General features: G+C 39.4%; 1 protein-coding gene across 5 annotated transcripts; it reads right to left on the bottom strand.

Annotated features, from left to right (window-relative positions):
* Window positions 1–13,734, bottom strand: LOC127758215 (putative 1-phosphatidylinositol-3-phosphate 5-kinase FAB1D). Of its 5 annotated transcripts, none has more exons than XR_008013664.1 (14): window positions 13,467–13,734; window positions 12,731–13,246; window positions 9,228–9,509; window positions 8,112–9,120; window positions 7,869–8,013; window positions 7,424–7,771; window positions 5,882–6,643; window positions 5,480–5,799; window positions 5,269–5,395; window positions 5,017–5,184; window positions 3,510–4,922; window positions 3,153–3,413; window positions 1,692–2,993; window positions 1–515 (listed from the first exon to the last, which is right to left on the bottom strand). XR_008013664.1 is itself a non-coding variant. In XM_052283840.1 (12 exons), exons 2-12 carry the CDS (start codon window positions 9,466–9,468, stop codon window positions 2,754–2,756), a joined length of 5,034 nt encoding a protein of 1,677 aa, XP_052139800.1. In that variant the 5' UTR covers window positions 9,469–9,509; window positions 13,467–13,734; the 3' UTR covers window positions 1–2,753. The 5 variants fall into 5 exon arrangements, 1 of the variants encoding a protein (XP_052139800.1); XR_008013665.1 differs by having other exon boundaries at window positions 13,230–13,246; XR_008013663.1 differs by lacking the exon at window positions 12,731–13,246.
* Between the last annotated feature and the right edge of the window lie 2,953 nt (window positions 13,735–16,687).

Below are 16,687 nucleotides of genomic sequence, written 5' to 3'. Positions count from 1 at the left end.
AATATACAACCGTGCTCACGGATTAAAAAATAAATTAATTAAGAAAATGGTAGGCACAATTATACCGGTTAGGCCTTAAGTTCTTAAATCCCAAAGTAGTGGTTATCTGTGCCATCGCCCACCAGTCGGCATGTACTAATCATTTTCCATCATCTAAAATAGTAACAATTCTGCATTTTCTTCTAAGCAAAGCTGTTGCCAAAACTTTTGCATTTTTCTTAACTTGTTGAATCTATGCTTTATATTCAGGTGTTGCAACTTGCTTCATAGTTATCACCAAGGAAGCAATATATACCATGGGGACCTCCCGTCCTGGCATAGTTGTTTTGAATGGAAAACAACAAAATTTATCCTGTCCTGAAAGTCACAATTCATTTTCATCCCCTTGAGAAAAAAGAACAGTCCTCTTCCTTAATTTTTTCCTCTCCTGAAAAATATTGTACCACCTCTAGGACCTGTTAGTTCTTGTTAGTTGATGTAACCACATCGCAGTGGTTAAAGGGACTACGGCATTCCTGCAAAAGCAACAAGATTCAAACCATCAATAGACAGCAAATGCTCAGGAACCAAAGTATGACTACCTTGTAGGAATAAGAAAACTGTATCAGTGGAGCATGGAACAATATTGTCATTATAACATTGAACTTGCCAAATTAAGCAGCACCAGCAACATAGAAGACCTTTCTGGAGTTTCTTTTCATTATTTGGGGAGCCCATATTATTCTGGAGTTTCTTTTCATTAGCTGGGGAGCCCATATTAGGGAAATAAAACAATTCTAGAGGGTAACGAAGCAAAAGAATATGCAAGCAAGCCAGCGTTGAACCCTCTTGCAGGCTGGCTTGCTTGCATTCCCAAGCGAGATAGCATGTAAAACATGAAAAATGCAACAAAGAGATTTACGACAACTGTAACAAAAGTTACTCTATCTATTTATAAATGTATCGTTATGGTATTCACAGTCAACTTTCTCAAAGTTTGGAAACTATCTCAATTCTCAACAAGCCATATGAAAATGGTACCAATAAATCTGCTTAAGAAATAGTTATCTTGTGATATTATCTTGTGTATATGCCCCTTGGAGAGTGCAGTTTCTAAAAGGTGTAAAAATTAACAAGACACTGCAGTTGATAACAACAAGAAATGCTGATTACTTAGTCCATCAGAATGATTTCCATCACCAGAGGAAAAAACCATAAATAGCCCAATAATTTTGATATGGAATTGATCCAACTTAAGAATCAGCCTGTCCAGACTGGTGGAAAATATAATTTTGTAGTTATATCATGCTCATGTAAACATACCTCAAAATGTTACCTTTGTTATTCTGAAAATCAGAATGATCTTTGATAAACTAAGTTCAAACTCAGTTTGAATATGATACCTCAAAATAGTTTCATCAGGACTATAGTATCAACCTAATCAACGTACACAAAAACATATACATATTTGTCACCCTAAAAACCTGAAACAAGGAAAGGTTGCATTGTGACATTCAATGATTTAAACAGACATGCCTTACTAGATGGCCAAGTGACTAAGAAGGCAAAAAGATTGAAGCTCTTTTGCAATGAGTTTCCAGGGCAACTAGAAGCAAAACAATTCTAGCAACTAATTTTGATTGTATTAATGAGAGATTCTGCTACATTACACATACAAGATAAATAAATGTTCCATGCTGGTAGTTATTTACCATCGTGGTGACAAGCCTGCTGATGTGCGCCGGGTTGCACATGAGCACAACACAGCACCGCACCGCACTTATCAGCAATGAGCCTCATCCATGTAAAATCCCGCTCTGGGTAAATATGAGAATCTTGGTGTAGAAATCTTTGCCCATTCCTTAAGCTTGTTAACATACCCAGTCTGTGGATTCACCATATACGACATCTCCATCTCAATGAATACAGAAGCGCTAGACAGCTTACCACTTGGTGTGCAGTATCGACAGCTTACATGACCACCAGAAGGCAGCTCAAGTCCCGTGGTGGTCTTTGGGGAGGAGACCTGTGTAAACAGCTAAAGAATGCAAAGGTACAAGTGTAGGATTGGATGTTGACCCCAAAGTTTACACAGGTGCAGGAGAAATATACTTCTGTCCATATATCTAAATCAACAAAATACAATTGTCCGGATATATGCAGATTAATCACAACTCATTTTTCTAAATCCTAACAAATCATGGAAATATTTTTTTCGATTGATCACCTGTCACAGATCTTTTAGGAGGTAACTTATAAATAAGTGAACAGTTTATAAGAGACATTGACTGATTTAAATAGCATTAGGAATTTAGGACGACAATAACACGTCATACCACTATGGATGCTTAACCAACAAGCTATAATTGACACATATTTAGATATGTATTTGATTCCAGAAACCTACTCCTAATAACACAAATGAATACATGAATATTCTCTATAACACTCCAAGCTAGTTGTCCAAAAGGTGAACTCCACCTTAATGCTCATCAAAAAAGGAACATGTTGGTTATATGTAGGTCCAGTCACCGCTCCCTTGCTTAAAATTTGTGGTCCCCCAGGGAACCTATATCCTAAATGCTATGTACAGCAGCTGCGAAGCAGTATGGATGGTGATAGACCCACACTTGAAAAAATGAATAAAATGAAACTTAAAGTTGAACTCATGAGATGATTTACTGTATGCCAAACAGGCATTTAACCAAACAATACTCAACATAAGTTCAGCCACCAAAAGCCAGAGTGTATTCAACGCCTCAGAACTCATCAACTCAAGCATCTGGAACTGATAGGAAATACTGAGACATGAATGCCCTGAATCTTATCTTGTACTCCTTCGGGGAAATTACAGTCGGAGATAGGTTCTTGGGAACAAAAAGTGATGTCTTCACCCAAGACTCCAATTGTTTGTCCCAGGTGTATTGCCTCAAATAATCTATAATTCCAAACACAAGTTCCTTCTTCTGTTTGTCCACTCCAACAAACAAGGAGTAATCCATGACATTCATGCGCTGCAAATAAAAGAAATGCAAATTGTGAACTTTAGAGCTATCATCATGTCGCCACAAAAGGACAAAAAAAGAAGAGCTAGCATCCTCAATATACTCTTATGAAGAAAAATAATACATATACACTAGCAGAAATCTGTTTCTGGCAATAGGTACACATACACTTAGAAACGCCGTGTCATTCCAAATAGCACGCTCCAAGAGGTTTTTGGTTTTGCCTTCAATGTAGATAGGCATAGCACGCATATCTTCAATGAAATTTTGATCCAACAGCACATTCTCAGGATTTTTTGAGTCAAGAACATATCGTGAGAAAAGAGCACCCTTCAGATCATATCTCCGTATTATATTACGTCCAAACAAAAGATTTTCCATAACCATGAAATTGGTCCTTGCCTCCTTGCCATTCCTGATTTCCTTAACCTGACATGGTTGTTAGAGAGAATTACAATATTAGTTATAAGTAGTTTTTTATTACATTCAACAGAAATGTTTGAAGTACTCAAAATTTTGGCAGACCTGATATATTCCCAGAATTTTGGCAAGGCAAGTAGGGTTAACTGAGGCCTGAGATACACCAAAATGCTTGAAGTACTCAAGGCCAAACTTCAAGAATGAGTCAAATTCAGTCTTCTTAATTTGTTTGATGATAAATCTGTCATCCATTGATTTCGAAAAAAAAGCCTTGCTCTTTCCACCTTGTGCATTCCATTCTTTACAACGGCTTATAGATGAAATATAGGCAATCTCTGATGGACAACAAATCTTCCGAAGATCGTAGAATTGTTTTGCATATATACACAGAACAGTGTATTTGCTCTTCAAAGTTAGCTTTTCATTATTCAAACAAAATTCAGGATGCAGATCTTTTAAGGCAGATAGAAAAGAATCATAAAATCCAGATGTTGATTCCTCGGATGATAACGATGACACATTTCTTGATAGGTTATGATCTTGTTCTAAAGAATCATTTGGAGATAAAATTGCAGATGGCACAGGAGTATCTCCGATCGAGTTGATTGGTGTTACTTTATCAATTTTTCTACCAGCAATAACTTCATCCTTTACAATTGCAGCTTCCGAATATATTCCTTGTTGCTCAGATATCAATAGTGCATAAGCAATCATACTAGATGCCTCTTCCTCAACAATGGACAAGATACTACCACCAGGGCCAACAATAAACTGTACCATGTCCATTTGGGATTTAAGCTGAACCAGTGATGAAAAGGTGGGGATGTATTTGTTGATGAGATGAAACTTGTCCAAAGAACCACCCTGAAGCTCTTTCTTGTACTCCTTTTCCAGGTGACTAAAACTACCCCAGACCCATATTCTGGCATCATTACTTAAGAAATCAAATAGGTTAAGGAATATATCAAAACACTTGCTTGGCTTGGCAACAGGATACATTTCATTACCTCTGGCTAGTTCTGGCAATTCATTATTCTTAACTGGTAAGTCATTTAATTTTTCTAAACAAAAACTGTCAGAGATATGTGCATATTTGTCGACTTCATATGATCCACCATCTTCACAATGATCTGGACTAACATGTGACCCAGGCTCTTGGATTACTGATTTCTCAGTTAGCTGCTCATTCTCCAAAATCATACCGCCAAATGAACTATCAAAAGAATGACAAGTATCGATACGTGCTTCCTGCCTTTCCATTCCAACGTTGGTAAGAGATAGTGTGTCCCCATGAACAGAAGTTATTTCAGAATTCTTTGGCTTGTTCTCTGGTGTTTTTATCTGGATAGTACTATCTAGAGATGCAGCGTTAGCTTTACAGTATTGAAGAATATGTTGCAACCGGACATCCCAAATGTAAATTCCAAGAAGAAGTAGCTGGTGTAGCCAGTTCAACCCAAGGATCTCGTGAGCACATGTCCCAGATTTTACAAGGAAGTCAAATGTCTTCGGATAAACCTCGTGTTGACAAGATATGTTAGCATATCAAAAGTAGATCCAAATCTTCTGGGAAGGAATAGGAGAACAAAATAGAAGTTGATATCAAGCTTACCCCAAATTCATATTTTTCTTGTGCAAGTATCCTATTGACTTCCAAAAATAATTCCTCATGTACTGAAACTTTGGTGTTTTCCCCCAAGGCTTGACCAGAGCCTCCTGATTTCAAGATTTGTATTTTATTTTCGGCTTCAGATAAGAGTAGCCTCCATTTTCGAAGTACCTTGAATAACCAAGTATATTAGGATTAAAATATGTAATTAGCTAAAAAGAGGATGTTTCAGAAAAAATTTTTGGAGAGACATACATTATTAAATTCAACTTCCCGGCATTCTTTTTTGTTTGGGTTATGAAACTCCAAAGTCAATGGTGGCTTAAAGGCAGAATATATTTCAACAGATGAGTATCTGAACATAGCAACTTTGGGTCCCATTCTGCAAGTCATGAAAAATGTAACTTTAGTGATGTCATTAGGAAAGACTTGTCCTTTAGGTAAGAGCATCTTGGAACGCACTTACCCAAAGAAGCGTAGGCAGTCCCTATGCAGCAAATGCCCACATGTTGATAGCTTCTTAGCAGCAGAATGTGTTGAGAAACTGAGTTCCAAGAACTTCCCAAATGACAGATTACGCGCAGAGGAAGAGATTATAACCCTCTGGGTGGGCTTACCATTGCATCTCAAACACCTAGTCCACATCCAAATTCTTCCTTGATCCTTACCAGAAAGAGTTACATCCAAGGGAAGGCTTTTCACAAGAACAGTTAGAGTGCCATTGTGGTGAGTGTAAGAGTACATGTGAGCTTCTGGGGGTTCACCACAAGATAAGCAGTTGTGTTTCTGCAAATAATATATTGTCAATTGAAACATCATAAGATAAAATAAGCATCTGCCAAATCAACAAGCAGTTAAGATGTATGACCTCATTAAGTAAACTATCTTGCAAATAACGACCAAGTGATGTATCAAAATACCCGTAGTAAGTTATGCGGGAAAGATGACTCTGCTCACAGATTGCTTGGTTTCTGATATGTTGGCTAGACATCGAAATCAATATGTTCTGAGAATCTAAAGAAGTCCTAGTCCCTGTAGATATTCCATCACTAATAGTTTCTAGACAATCTTTGCCATCCGCCCCATTCGTCTGCAGAACCCCATTGTTTGAAGGAGCTCCAGAGGTGGAACCGGCAAAGTCATCACATGATGCAAATTTGGCAAAATCTAACGACATATCGCCAATAAGATTTCTCGAGGGGTCAGGAACTGGCAATGATGAATATGACTGAATGTTGTTGCTGTCATCAAGTTTTCTGTCCGCGTGCTCTCTAGATGTTTCAATTTTGGAATCATGCATGCATACGGATTTCTCTGGATTAACAAAATCATCCTGATTAACATACTGTCCATCAGAAGCAAGAATGTTCAAAGCATGTTGTGTGGGGTCGCTATTTTGTGCAATATCAGAACAGAATTTGGAGGACGGAGCAGCAGTACAAGGAACAAGCAGCTGTCGATCAGTTTTCAAACAGTTGCCTTTCTCCATGGCATTTTTTCCCGTTGCAAATAACCTTTGATCAGCGAAGAATGAAGTTTCAAGGATCAAATGATAAGCTGCAAAAACAGTGAAATGAAGAACACGCTTAACTTTCTTCAGTTCTTCACTTGTTGATCCTTTTAGCAAAATCTACAAAATAGTTTTAAGCTGATTAGATTTTGTTTCAATTCATTAACACAAATGGTTTAGTACATCCAAGGTGTAACAATTCATATCTTATGCATTCGTGCATAACATATAAAGCCCCTAAAAGCAATTTGGGTGATATATAGCTATTAGCTAACATTGTCGCACAAATCAAAGTTATTTTTTCTTCAAAAAGAAATACTATAATCAATATCAATATGAGCAACTCAATCCTATCTATGAAACTTTGTCCCAATTTCTGTACTAATACATCTTTAGGATATAACTCAATGTTAAGCAGGTAACAAGGTGTGAAGCTCTAATGTCATGGGGGAAAAGTATATTTAAAAAGCTAATTGGTTTGTTCTATCAACATAATTTCACTAAATAACACAAACAAATGCAAGGTAAGATTCTAATTCAGAACCCCAACAATGAAGATTATATTATCTGATTCAATCAATTTCAGTCTAAATCATGATGTCAAGTCTGGAATAAGGAAATTCATTAGCTTCAAAATTAATTAATATATTTTTGTTGATTCCAAATGGACAGGATTATATTTTATCATTATATATACCAGTTTGTCAAAAAAAAATGGCAGAAAAAAATATTTATCATAGAAGGCTAACCCATATAATGTAAATAATATACTGAAAGAATATACTAAATGCAGCTCAAGGGATCAGAGAAAGAACAACTCTGACCACCATGAGAAGATCAGTCCTACATAAAGAGAACAGATGACCTACAAACTAAAAACAAGATAGGAAAAGAACATACCGTGCATCCCAAAGGCTTTCGAAAACCTTCCAGAAATAACAAAGTTTTGGCTGATCTCTTTCCTCCTCCAGTTATATTATGCTCCTCAATAAACTTTTCAAAATGTAGAGACTCGCACTGTTTAATAAGGTTGGGTGTTGCAAGAACATTCTGCAACAAGAGAATTGGAGAACCAGTGCAACGAGCAATTCTTTCCAGCCGACGGATATTCATGTCACTAACTACAGTGACTCCTTGTTTATGAATATATTCATTTACATTTCGTGAGACTGCTTTCTCCACCAATATAGCATCAGGTTTGCATTTGGTAATTACGTCACTGAGAATTTTCTCCAAGTGATCGTTTTCCTGATCAATGACAATGAAAAGAAATTTGCATATCTTGTATCATATGACATAACTCTGTACATAATGTAAATATGCTACTAAGGGCATACATGCACACCTGTTTCATTGAATCCATTGACAATAGCCCTGCAGAAGAATGGCCAACAACACCCTGCAGAAGTAACAGTCTAGGATTCTTCATGTTGGCACGCATCTGCTTATGAGCAGCGCTCTTCTTAAAAACAAGGCCGTTGATGACTTCACTGTCAAAAAAAAAGATAGAAAAGGGAGCTAGTTAAGGCATGTGTACATGACTAAGCAAAGAAAAAAAGCAGAATGAGGAAGAATGTTGGTAAGTTACCTTTGCTCAATAGATCCTGAAGCTATGCATTTCACCTTAACATACATACAAGGATCCATTGCATTTCCAACATTGGCATCAGGCTTGACAAGTAATGCAGCATGCCATGATAGTGAAGCAACGATATCAAGCCAGTTCTTGTCAGCTTCTCCATCAGACAAAGAGAGCCCTTCAGCAGCTAAAAAACGACTAACAAGAATCTTGAATTGCCCATTCATAACTTCCGACATTGCTTTCTGCAATTGGTCTTCACAACTAGTCTTGTTTCTCTTTGCATCAAAGCTAATATTGAAACTTGACTGTACCCAACTATCATTGTTGTCACTATTATCATCGTTATTAGCAACAATATCAGTGTCATCGTCCTTATTGACTGGGTCTGGTGGTAACCAAATGTGAGGGTCTGTATCAAAACTGGGCATTACTAGCGGATAAAGGTTTTCACTGGATTCATTTCCTTTCTCAAACTCTGAACCTGAATTTGCATGCTGCTCAGCGCTTATTGTATTGTTGTAAACTATAGTACTAATTTCCTTCATATCATCAATTTGGTCCATAATTTGATCATTCAGTGGAGTCATTTCATTGTCAGCCATAGGAAGGCTAGTAATCTCTTCACCATCTAAGATATTGGATTGTTTGAGATCAATATCATCCAATGGTACACCATAACATGCTTCTATAAGTCCACCATTGGAAATGACATCTTGATGAGGATCCGTTACATTTGCATCTATAATAACATTGGATGGAACAGAATTTTCATTGGTAGCATCAAGATGTATCTCCAACTGCTGTTGACCAGATGAAATGTTCTGGTTTGTCGGAATGGAAATACTAGAATCATCGTCAACAACAGCAGCATGACTGATTTGACATTCTTCCACTTGTACAGAACCCACTGTTCTTTGCTCCATCGATTCATCAGAGAATAAGATGCCGGGATGAAGTTGGCCAGTATCTAAGACCTCAATTTCCTCTTCAGAGTCAGTTTCAACTAGGTAGTCATCTAGGAAATAAATGGCATAAAAAATATTAGTTATGCTAGCAAAAAAAATAGCAAATGATATCAATGACAGCATTTCATCTATAGGAGAACAGTGCAACAACACTCACTGAGGCTTGAAAAGCAACTGGCAAAGCTTGAACAAGAACTTTCTCGGCTAAAAAGAGGAGTGCCATAAGGAGTGTTGCAAGGGCTTATTTCCATGCTTGGACAACCAATCTCACCATCAATTATTGAAGATTTGTCAGCATGGCCACACATCTTATAGCAAGAAGTACTACAGATAAGGCCATCATCGACCCCATCCATTGTTGCATCTTCCGATTCACATGAATGGCACATTTTTCTCATGATATAAATTTTCTAGATTATTGAGTCACTCATTTGACAACCTGCAAACAAATACTCTCGAAATTATTATCTCTGCTGAACTCAAAACTTGATAGACTACTCGCAAATATTAAATACTTGTCAAAGCAGTACAAAATGTTGCAAAGTTAGAAAACAGGGTAACAAGAATCAGCGCATGATTGTCAAAGCTGGTGCTACGTTCTGAACTTATTGATTTATACTCTCTCAGAGCAGTGCACAATTGAACTCAGGAAGTTAAGCTAACTCATAATTGCATGCCAGAAGATTGTAGAACAGAATAGCAGATATCAAAGAGCAAGGCTTAGACAAACATGACACACTAGTTTGGGAATATAATATTACTCCAATATTATGAAGTAACAACTTCCACTGGAATGTAACTCCAATGCATAGTAAAACTATAAGCTCTCAAGGTGGCATGTAAAACGAATAAAAAATAAAAGAAATTAGGGGAACGCATTCAAAAGGTCACTAAGGACATATCAGAATAAGAGCTGGAATATACTGCAAGTTAACAGAAACAACCAAAACAAGCAATGAATGCAACAAAAAGATCACAACACTAAACTCAAAACATAAAACAAATCGCTAAATACTGTACTAGTAGAATGGTAATGGAACCAAAGTTTGTGAAACATTAAGGGCCTGCTTGGGAGTTTAGTTTTTTTTGTAAAGTAAAACACCTGTAAATTTGGATTACCCAAACATAACAGTGAAACCCCCTCTAGGACCTGCTTCATCTGTTTGTAAGAACTGAATCCTACATGGCCATAGCAATGTGTATGAACATTTGTGTCTAACAGAAATTTCAGTTCATAGGATCAATCTGGAACTACAAAATTTGATAAACAAATATATTCAGATTGAATCTCATTGTTCATCAAAATTTCAAAACAGAACGTCAAGTTGATGCCTTATTCCAACCATTCAAAGAGTAGCGTGAGTATAAACGAGGATTTGTCAGCCAATAGCTCGATTATTGACGGAGTCCCCAAAATTTACACACAAAATAAACAACTGACTCAAGCTGGAAATCCTCATATTCTTCTTCACCTACCGAGCCACCGATGTGCTTCGCAGCCACTATGATCAATCGTGTCGTCCAGATAGAGGACACGTCGGTAGCGGCGGCGGCGACACAGATCAAGGACCGGTGATGGAGCATATCTATGGCGCCCCTCGGTGGTGACTCAGAATGAATGAAGCCGCCCCACCGGCGATAGTTCAGATCAACAATTCCCCTCGGCAGCGTGGTGGCGCAGACCGAGGACACCCCGGTAGCCCCGGCGGTGGGGAGCGGAAAAAGGTTTTGGCGACAACGGCGGAAGCGCCGGGGTGGCGGCCTGAGGGAGAGGCACCCACGAAGGCGATGTGTTCGGGCACCGCAATGCCCAAGCCGCACGACGACACAGCACTAGCTGCTGCAGCAAAGCAAAACCACACCCACGACGACGCGGCGGCGGTGGAAACCAAACGACCGGAAAAAAAAACCCAAATGGCTCGCCCGTGATCGCCAGCGCGGCTGCTCTCAACCTCGACGGCGACGCCCACCTCTTCACGTCGCCATCAAACCGAGCACACAGGAGGAAAAAAAACCGAGCGATTCGATTCGCGAGGGAAAAGCATCGAAGCTTACTTGCGGGGGTGAAGCAAAAAAAAAAATGTTCCAAATCCACAGGACGAATCTGTCAACCAGACGACCTCGAGACGCACGCCTCCCCTCCCAAATGGCGGCGGTGGAGGCGTAGGCGGTGGCGAGCGAGGCCGACGAACGGAAGGGACGATGAACTGACCGCGCCGCGAAGAAATCTCTGAAATCTCGTGGATTCGGTGGGGGGAGAAATCGATCAATCTGTGGAGAGAATTTCTTTTTTTTTTTGGAATCCGATAGAGAAATCGAGGGGAGGAAATCATGGATGAGCTGTATATATATCTCCGCGGTGTGTTCGAGGTAAAATGCCTGCTCCGCTGACATGGGCAGGTGGGTGCACGAGAGCGAGACCAATGTTTTCGTCGCGTGTCAGTGGTGGTGGGGCCATGGCGTGTGGGGCCCGCTTCCTGAACCAGGGATTTGCTTTGCTTTGTGTGAATGAGATGGATCATGCGCTGCAGTGCGTATGAGTTGGCTGGCGTCGAAGGAGGAGGTGGTATGCTACAGCTACACGATGTGGTTACCAGTTTTTTTTCTTTAACTCATGGATCGTGCACTGCAGTGCGTATGAGTTGGCTGGCGTCGAAGGAGGAGATGGTATGCTACAGCTACACGCTGTGGTTACCAGTTTTTTTTTCTTTGACACGTGGTTGTGTCAAAGAAAAAGAAAACTGGTAACCACAGCGTGTAGCTGTAGCATACCACCTCCTCCTTCGACACCAGCCAAATCATACACTGCAGCGCACGATCCATCTCATTCACACAAAGCAAAGCAAATCCCTGGTTCAGGAAGCAGGCCCCACACGCCATGGCCCCACCACCACTGACACGCGACGAAAACATTGGTCTCGCTCTCGCGCACCCACCTGCCCATGTTAGCGCAGCAGACATTTTACCTCGAACACGCCACGGAGACATTTTACCTCGAACACGCCGCGGAGACAGCGCAATAATCGAGCTATTGGCTGACAGATCCTCGTTTATACTCACGCTACTCTTTGAATGGTTGGAATAAGGCATCAACTTGACGTTCTGTTCTGAAATTTTGATGAACAATGAGATTCAATCTGAATATATTTGTTTATCAAAATTTGTAGTTCCAGATTGATCCTATGAACTGAAATTTCTGTTAGACATAAATGTCCATACACATTGCTATGGCCATGTAGGATTCAGTTCTTACAAACAGATGAAGTAGATCCTAGAGGGGGTTTCACTGTTATTTTTGGGTAATCCAAATTTACAGGTGTTTTACTTAAAAAAAAACTAAACTCCCAAGCAGGCCCTTAATGTGTCACAAACTTTTGGTTCCACTACCATTCTACTAGTACAGTATTTAGCGATTTGTTTTATGTTTTGAGTTTACTGTTGTGATCTTTTTGTTGCATTCATTGCTTGTTTTGGTTGTTTCTGTTAACTTGCATTATATTCCAGCTCTTATTCTGATCTGTCCTTAGTGACCTTTTGAATGTGTTCCCCTAAATTCTTTTTATTTTTTATCCGTTTTACATGCCACCTTGAGAGCTTATAGTTTTACTATGCATTGGAGTTACATTCCAGTGGAAGTTGTTACTTCATAATATATCATACCTTAAAATAAGGATCCCACCTTGGGTTCCCTAGAATTTTTGATGGAGTCGTTGTTGATGGTGACCTTATTAATTCCTTTCTCATGTCACCAATAGCACGAAGGACTACGTGGAAATATCGGCTAACAGTTTCACCGGACCTATCAAAATTAGTGCCAACTACCTTGTTTCTAACATTGTGCCCGATTGTATGTAAGAACATAGCAACTTGCTCTTCAACAGACATATATATAGTATCCACAAGCAAGCCACGATCCCTAAAAAGTCTACAAAAACGAAAATAAGGTGCTCGTTTAAGCCAAAGCATGTTCACACAGATGATATCATTTTTCCAAATCTTGTCATTAAGATAATCAAATCTTTTCCTATCCCTTTCATCTATTGGCCCATAGGTAATCCCTTCTCTCCTTGGAACCCTTTTCCTTTTCTTTTTTCTAGACTCAATAACCATAGCCATCATTGGCAGCAACATATACGATGCAGCCGCATAAATCAGAAACCTTGTTCTGCTGTCCATCTACAATGCCAAAGTTTGATACGAAATCAGGTCTACCATATTCATACACACATATATTGAGACATACAACATATAGCACTCAGATCTGAACAAAATATCAAAAAATGGCAAATATAGCACTATCAACCATTCATGCACATGCTTAGAAACTACTAAAGCACTCAAATCTAAACAAATCAATCCCCAAAATACAAGTAATATGCTCAGATTTGTAGTATACCTTGATTTGAAGAGGAATGGAATGCCCAGATTTGTTGCTCGTTGCCCCCGAGGTCCTTGCCGCCTGGGCCGTCAGGAGAGTCGCCGCCCTCGCCGCCGGGAAGGTCGCCGCCGCGCCGCCGGGAGTCGCCGCCCGCGACCGCCCGGAGTCGCCGCCCGTCTCCCACTCCGTCCTCGAGTCCGCCTGGTGCGCCGCCGGAAGGTGTGTGCAGAGGAGGGAGGAGAGCTCTATGGCTTTGGCACAAATGAAACCGGTGAGAAGAGAGGAAAGAAAAGAGGGGAAGGGACGAAAAGACTAATGGCGATCGATTGCCCCGCGATCGGGCGATCGGATCCCCTTCCCAACTTTTTTTTTTCACACCACATTACTTTACTTTTCTGTTTTAGTAATTTTATATTACATCTAAAGTTTATACACCTAAAATTTACACATCTAAGCGAATGTTTATAAGTCAAAAGGGTATATACCTGATTTAAATTCGAATTTGAATTCATATATTTTTTATATAGCACTACATTACTTTTCTGTTTTGGTAAGTTTATATACCGAAAGTTTACATATCTATATTTTATAGAGCAAAAGTTTATAAGTCAAAAGTTTATATACCCGATTTAAATTCGAATTTGGATTCAAATACTTTTATATAGAATAAATTTTATACGTGCAAAGTTTTACGGTATAAGATCTATGCCCGTGAATAAGGGTATTAGATTTTTTTTTCTAATTTTCTTGTACTAACTTTATTTTTCTTTTAAAATTGTAGTAGAAAGGAGAGAAGAGAGGAGTATTAGGGGGGAGGGGCGGGGTGATCGCTCCCCATGATCACCCGCCCATTAGCAGGCCCCGAAAAGGGATGGGGAGGAGGTGAGGGCATGCGGAGGCATTCACATGCGTGACTCGCGTAGAGCTTGGGCCGCCTCGGCCAGATGCACAGAGCCGGCATCCCAAGAGAATATTTCCTATGTGGTGGCCATATCCTATTGATGCCCTTTATCCAAACACCCTCAAAATTTGGGCGGCCATATCCTATCCGAGCCTATCCCACCATCCAAACACCCTAAGTACGGTTTTATGATAGACGAGTGATCTGTTTAAATTATTTATTAGAAGAGTTTTGAATATACATAGTTTATTTCATCAATTATTGTATGTTATGATCCGATGATAATTATGCAGTAGAGTAAGTTATTATACCAAATATTACGATATTTTTTTAAACTATCGATCATTGTTCTATTATACTAAGTTTTGTACTAATATTATACATCAACAAATGTTGCGCGTAGGCACCAGCATGGCAGCATATACTTGGCTCATTCGTTGAATTACGTCAGTGCCAACTCTAGAAACTGTTTTATGCCAGTTTACTTTTGTGCTGGCATCCCTGTATCAATGGTCACAAGCTAATTTGAATAAAAGTTTAGCTGTGATCAAACATGTATGTACTAATTAATGTTTATTTCAACGTTTGATGCCAACTCTAAATTAGCTGGCTTCTACGTTGGTCCGACCATCTCCATATGAGTGGTAGTAATAATTAAGGAGGTATTGTATACTGATAAAAGCTTAGATTGTTAGAACATTATAGTCGTTATGATTATATTGTGACGCATTTTTCTCCATTTAAAGGGTTGTCGGGTCACAAAGCCGACTCTAACCCTATCCTTACAACTAGGGGTGAAAACAGTTACGGAAATTCCGATCGACCGAGCGCCGTTTTCGTATATAGGGCACCTTTTTTACCGTACCGTTTTTGGGTATTTATGAATTTTTTTTCTAATTTCTTTATGCATCGTATTAATATCGGCGCTGAGTAGTTTAAATGATAAATATAGTCGATTATCGACCGATCAAGCGTCGCTTCCGAAGAGATGTTACTGATTCCTACCTTTTTCACCCCTACCTACCACCTATTCAAGTCTATATGTAATCAAATATAAATAGTATATTCGATATCTATTTTAATAATATAAATGGTTTATATGTATATATATATTTTGTAGGATTGAATCGATTAAGATGCACTAAGTAAAATGCTTATATTTACGAACGAATGCAGTGCTACATGCATTATCATCCCTTTGGTAATCGAGATCGATCATGCAATGCACGGGTGGGAATATTTCTGGGGGATGAATAGCAATTAGAAAGGATTGAGGAGGTTCCTTTGGCCGAAAGGGAACAGAGCCGACAAAAAGGGAAACATATAGCCGGCGGTTCCATAACTAAAGCACGCGATATCTATGCCATATTAAAAAGAAAACAACCGTGGTGACCGTTCCCACCGAACTACCAGGCTGACTTGTGGGCCCACATTGTCAGTGGGAGGGGGAGCGGGTGCCGGATCCGCGTGCGTGAGGGGCAGACAGGCGGTGGCCAGGATACACGCGGGAGGGGGAGCGGGCGCTAGATCGATCCACGCGAGTGGGGTGACGGAGAGGCGACGGGATCCGCGCGGCCTGCGGGGAAGGGGAAGGGGGCGCCAGATCCACCCCTCCCGTCACCGGTGCCGGTGGATCCTTCACTACTGGAGAAGTGATCTTTGCCCAGTCAGTCAAATTCCGCAATAGCCTCGGTTCAAAAAAAAACCCGGAACTAAAAACCATTTTTCGTCCTGGTTAATAAGTTCAAAGGAATTTTGTGACCTTTAGTCCCGGTTCGCCGATTATCAGAGGTTGTCAGGCCCCCAGGGATCTTTAGTCCCGGGACTAAAGTTCCAATCTTTAGTTCCTGGATCTATAGTTAGCATGCCTATATCTTCTTCTTCCTCCTTCATCCTGAGCAGGGCTTCATTTCTTTTAAGAGGAGAGGGGAGGTGCTGCCATTTTTTTGTGAATTTGGTTTGGTGATAATATACAACTTTGAGGTGTATAAAAGGTTAGTAATCTATCCTCCTCTATTTTTTTGCTTGGCATTTACATTTAGAGATTAGTTTTCTATACTTTTTTTTGCCTCTAGAAACTTGAATGGAAGGTGATGAGAGAGAAAGTTTGTGTAGGGAAAAAATATAGAAAATAGGTTTGTTTAGAAATTTATAAAAACTTATGATAAAAGAGATGAGAAAGTAAAAAGATAGAAAATTAGTCTAAAATAATAGAAAACTAAATTAATTTGAAATTAAAATAAGTACAACCAATTTAATATTTGTTTACAACTTTAAATATAAAAAAACATGAGTAATATGTGATGTTATTTTATAATTATTACATGAATAATTATAT

Source organism: Oryza glaberrima, chromosome 12 (assembly GCF_000147395.1).
Source record: "Oryza glaberrima chromosome 12, OglaRS2, whole genome shotgun sequence".
Taxonomy (NCBI): domain Eukaryota; kingdom Viridiplantae; phylum Streptophyta; class Magnoliopsida; order Poales; family Poaceae; genus Oryza; species Oryza glaberrima.
Note: the sequence above shows the minus strand (reverse complement) of the source record. Positions and strands in the feature narration are given on the sequence as shown.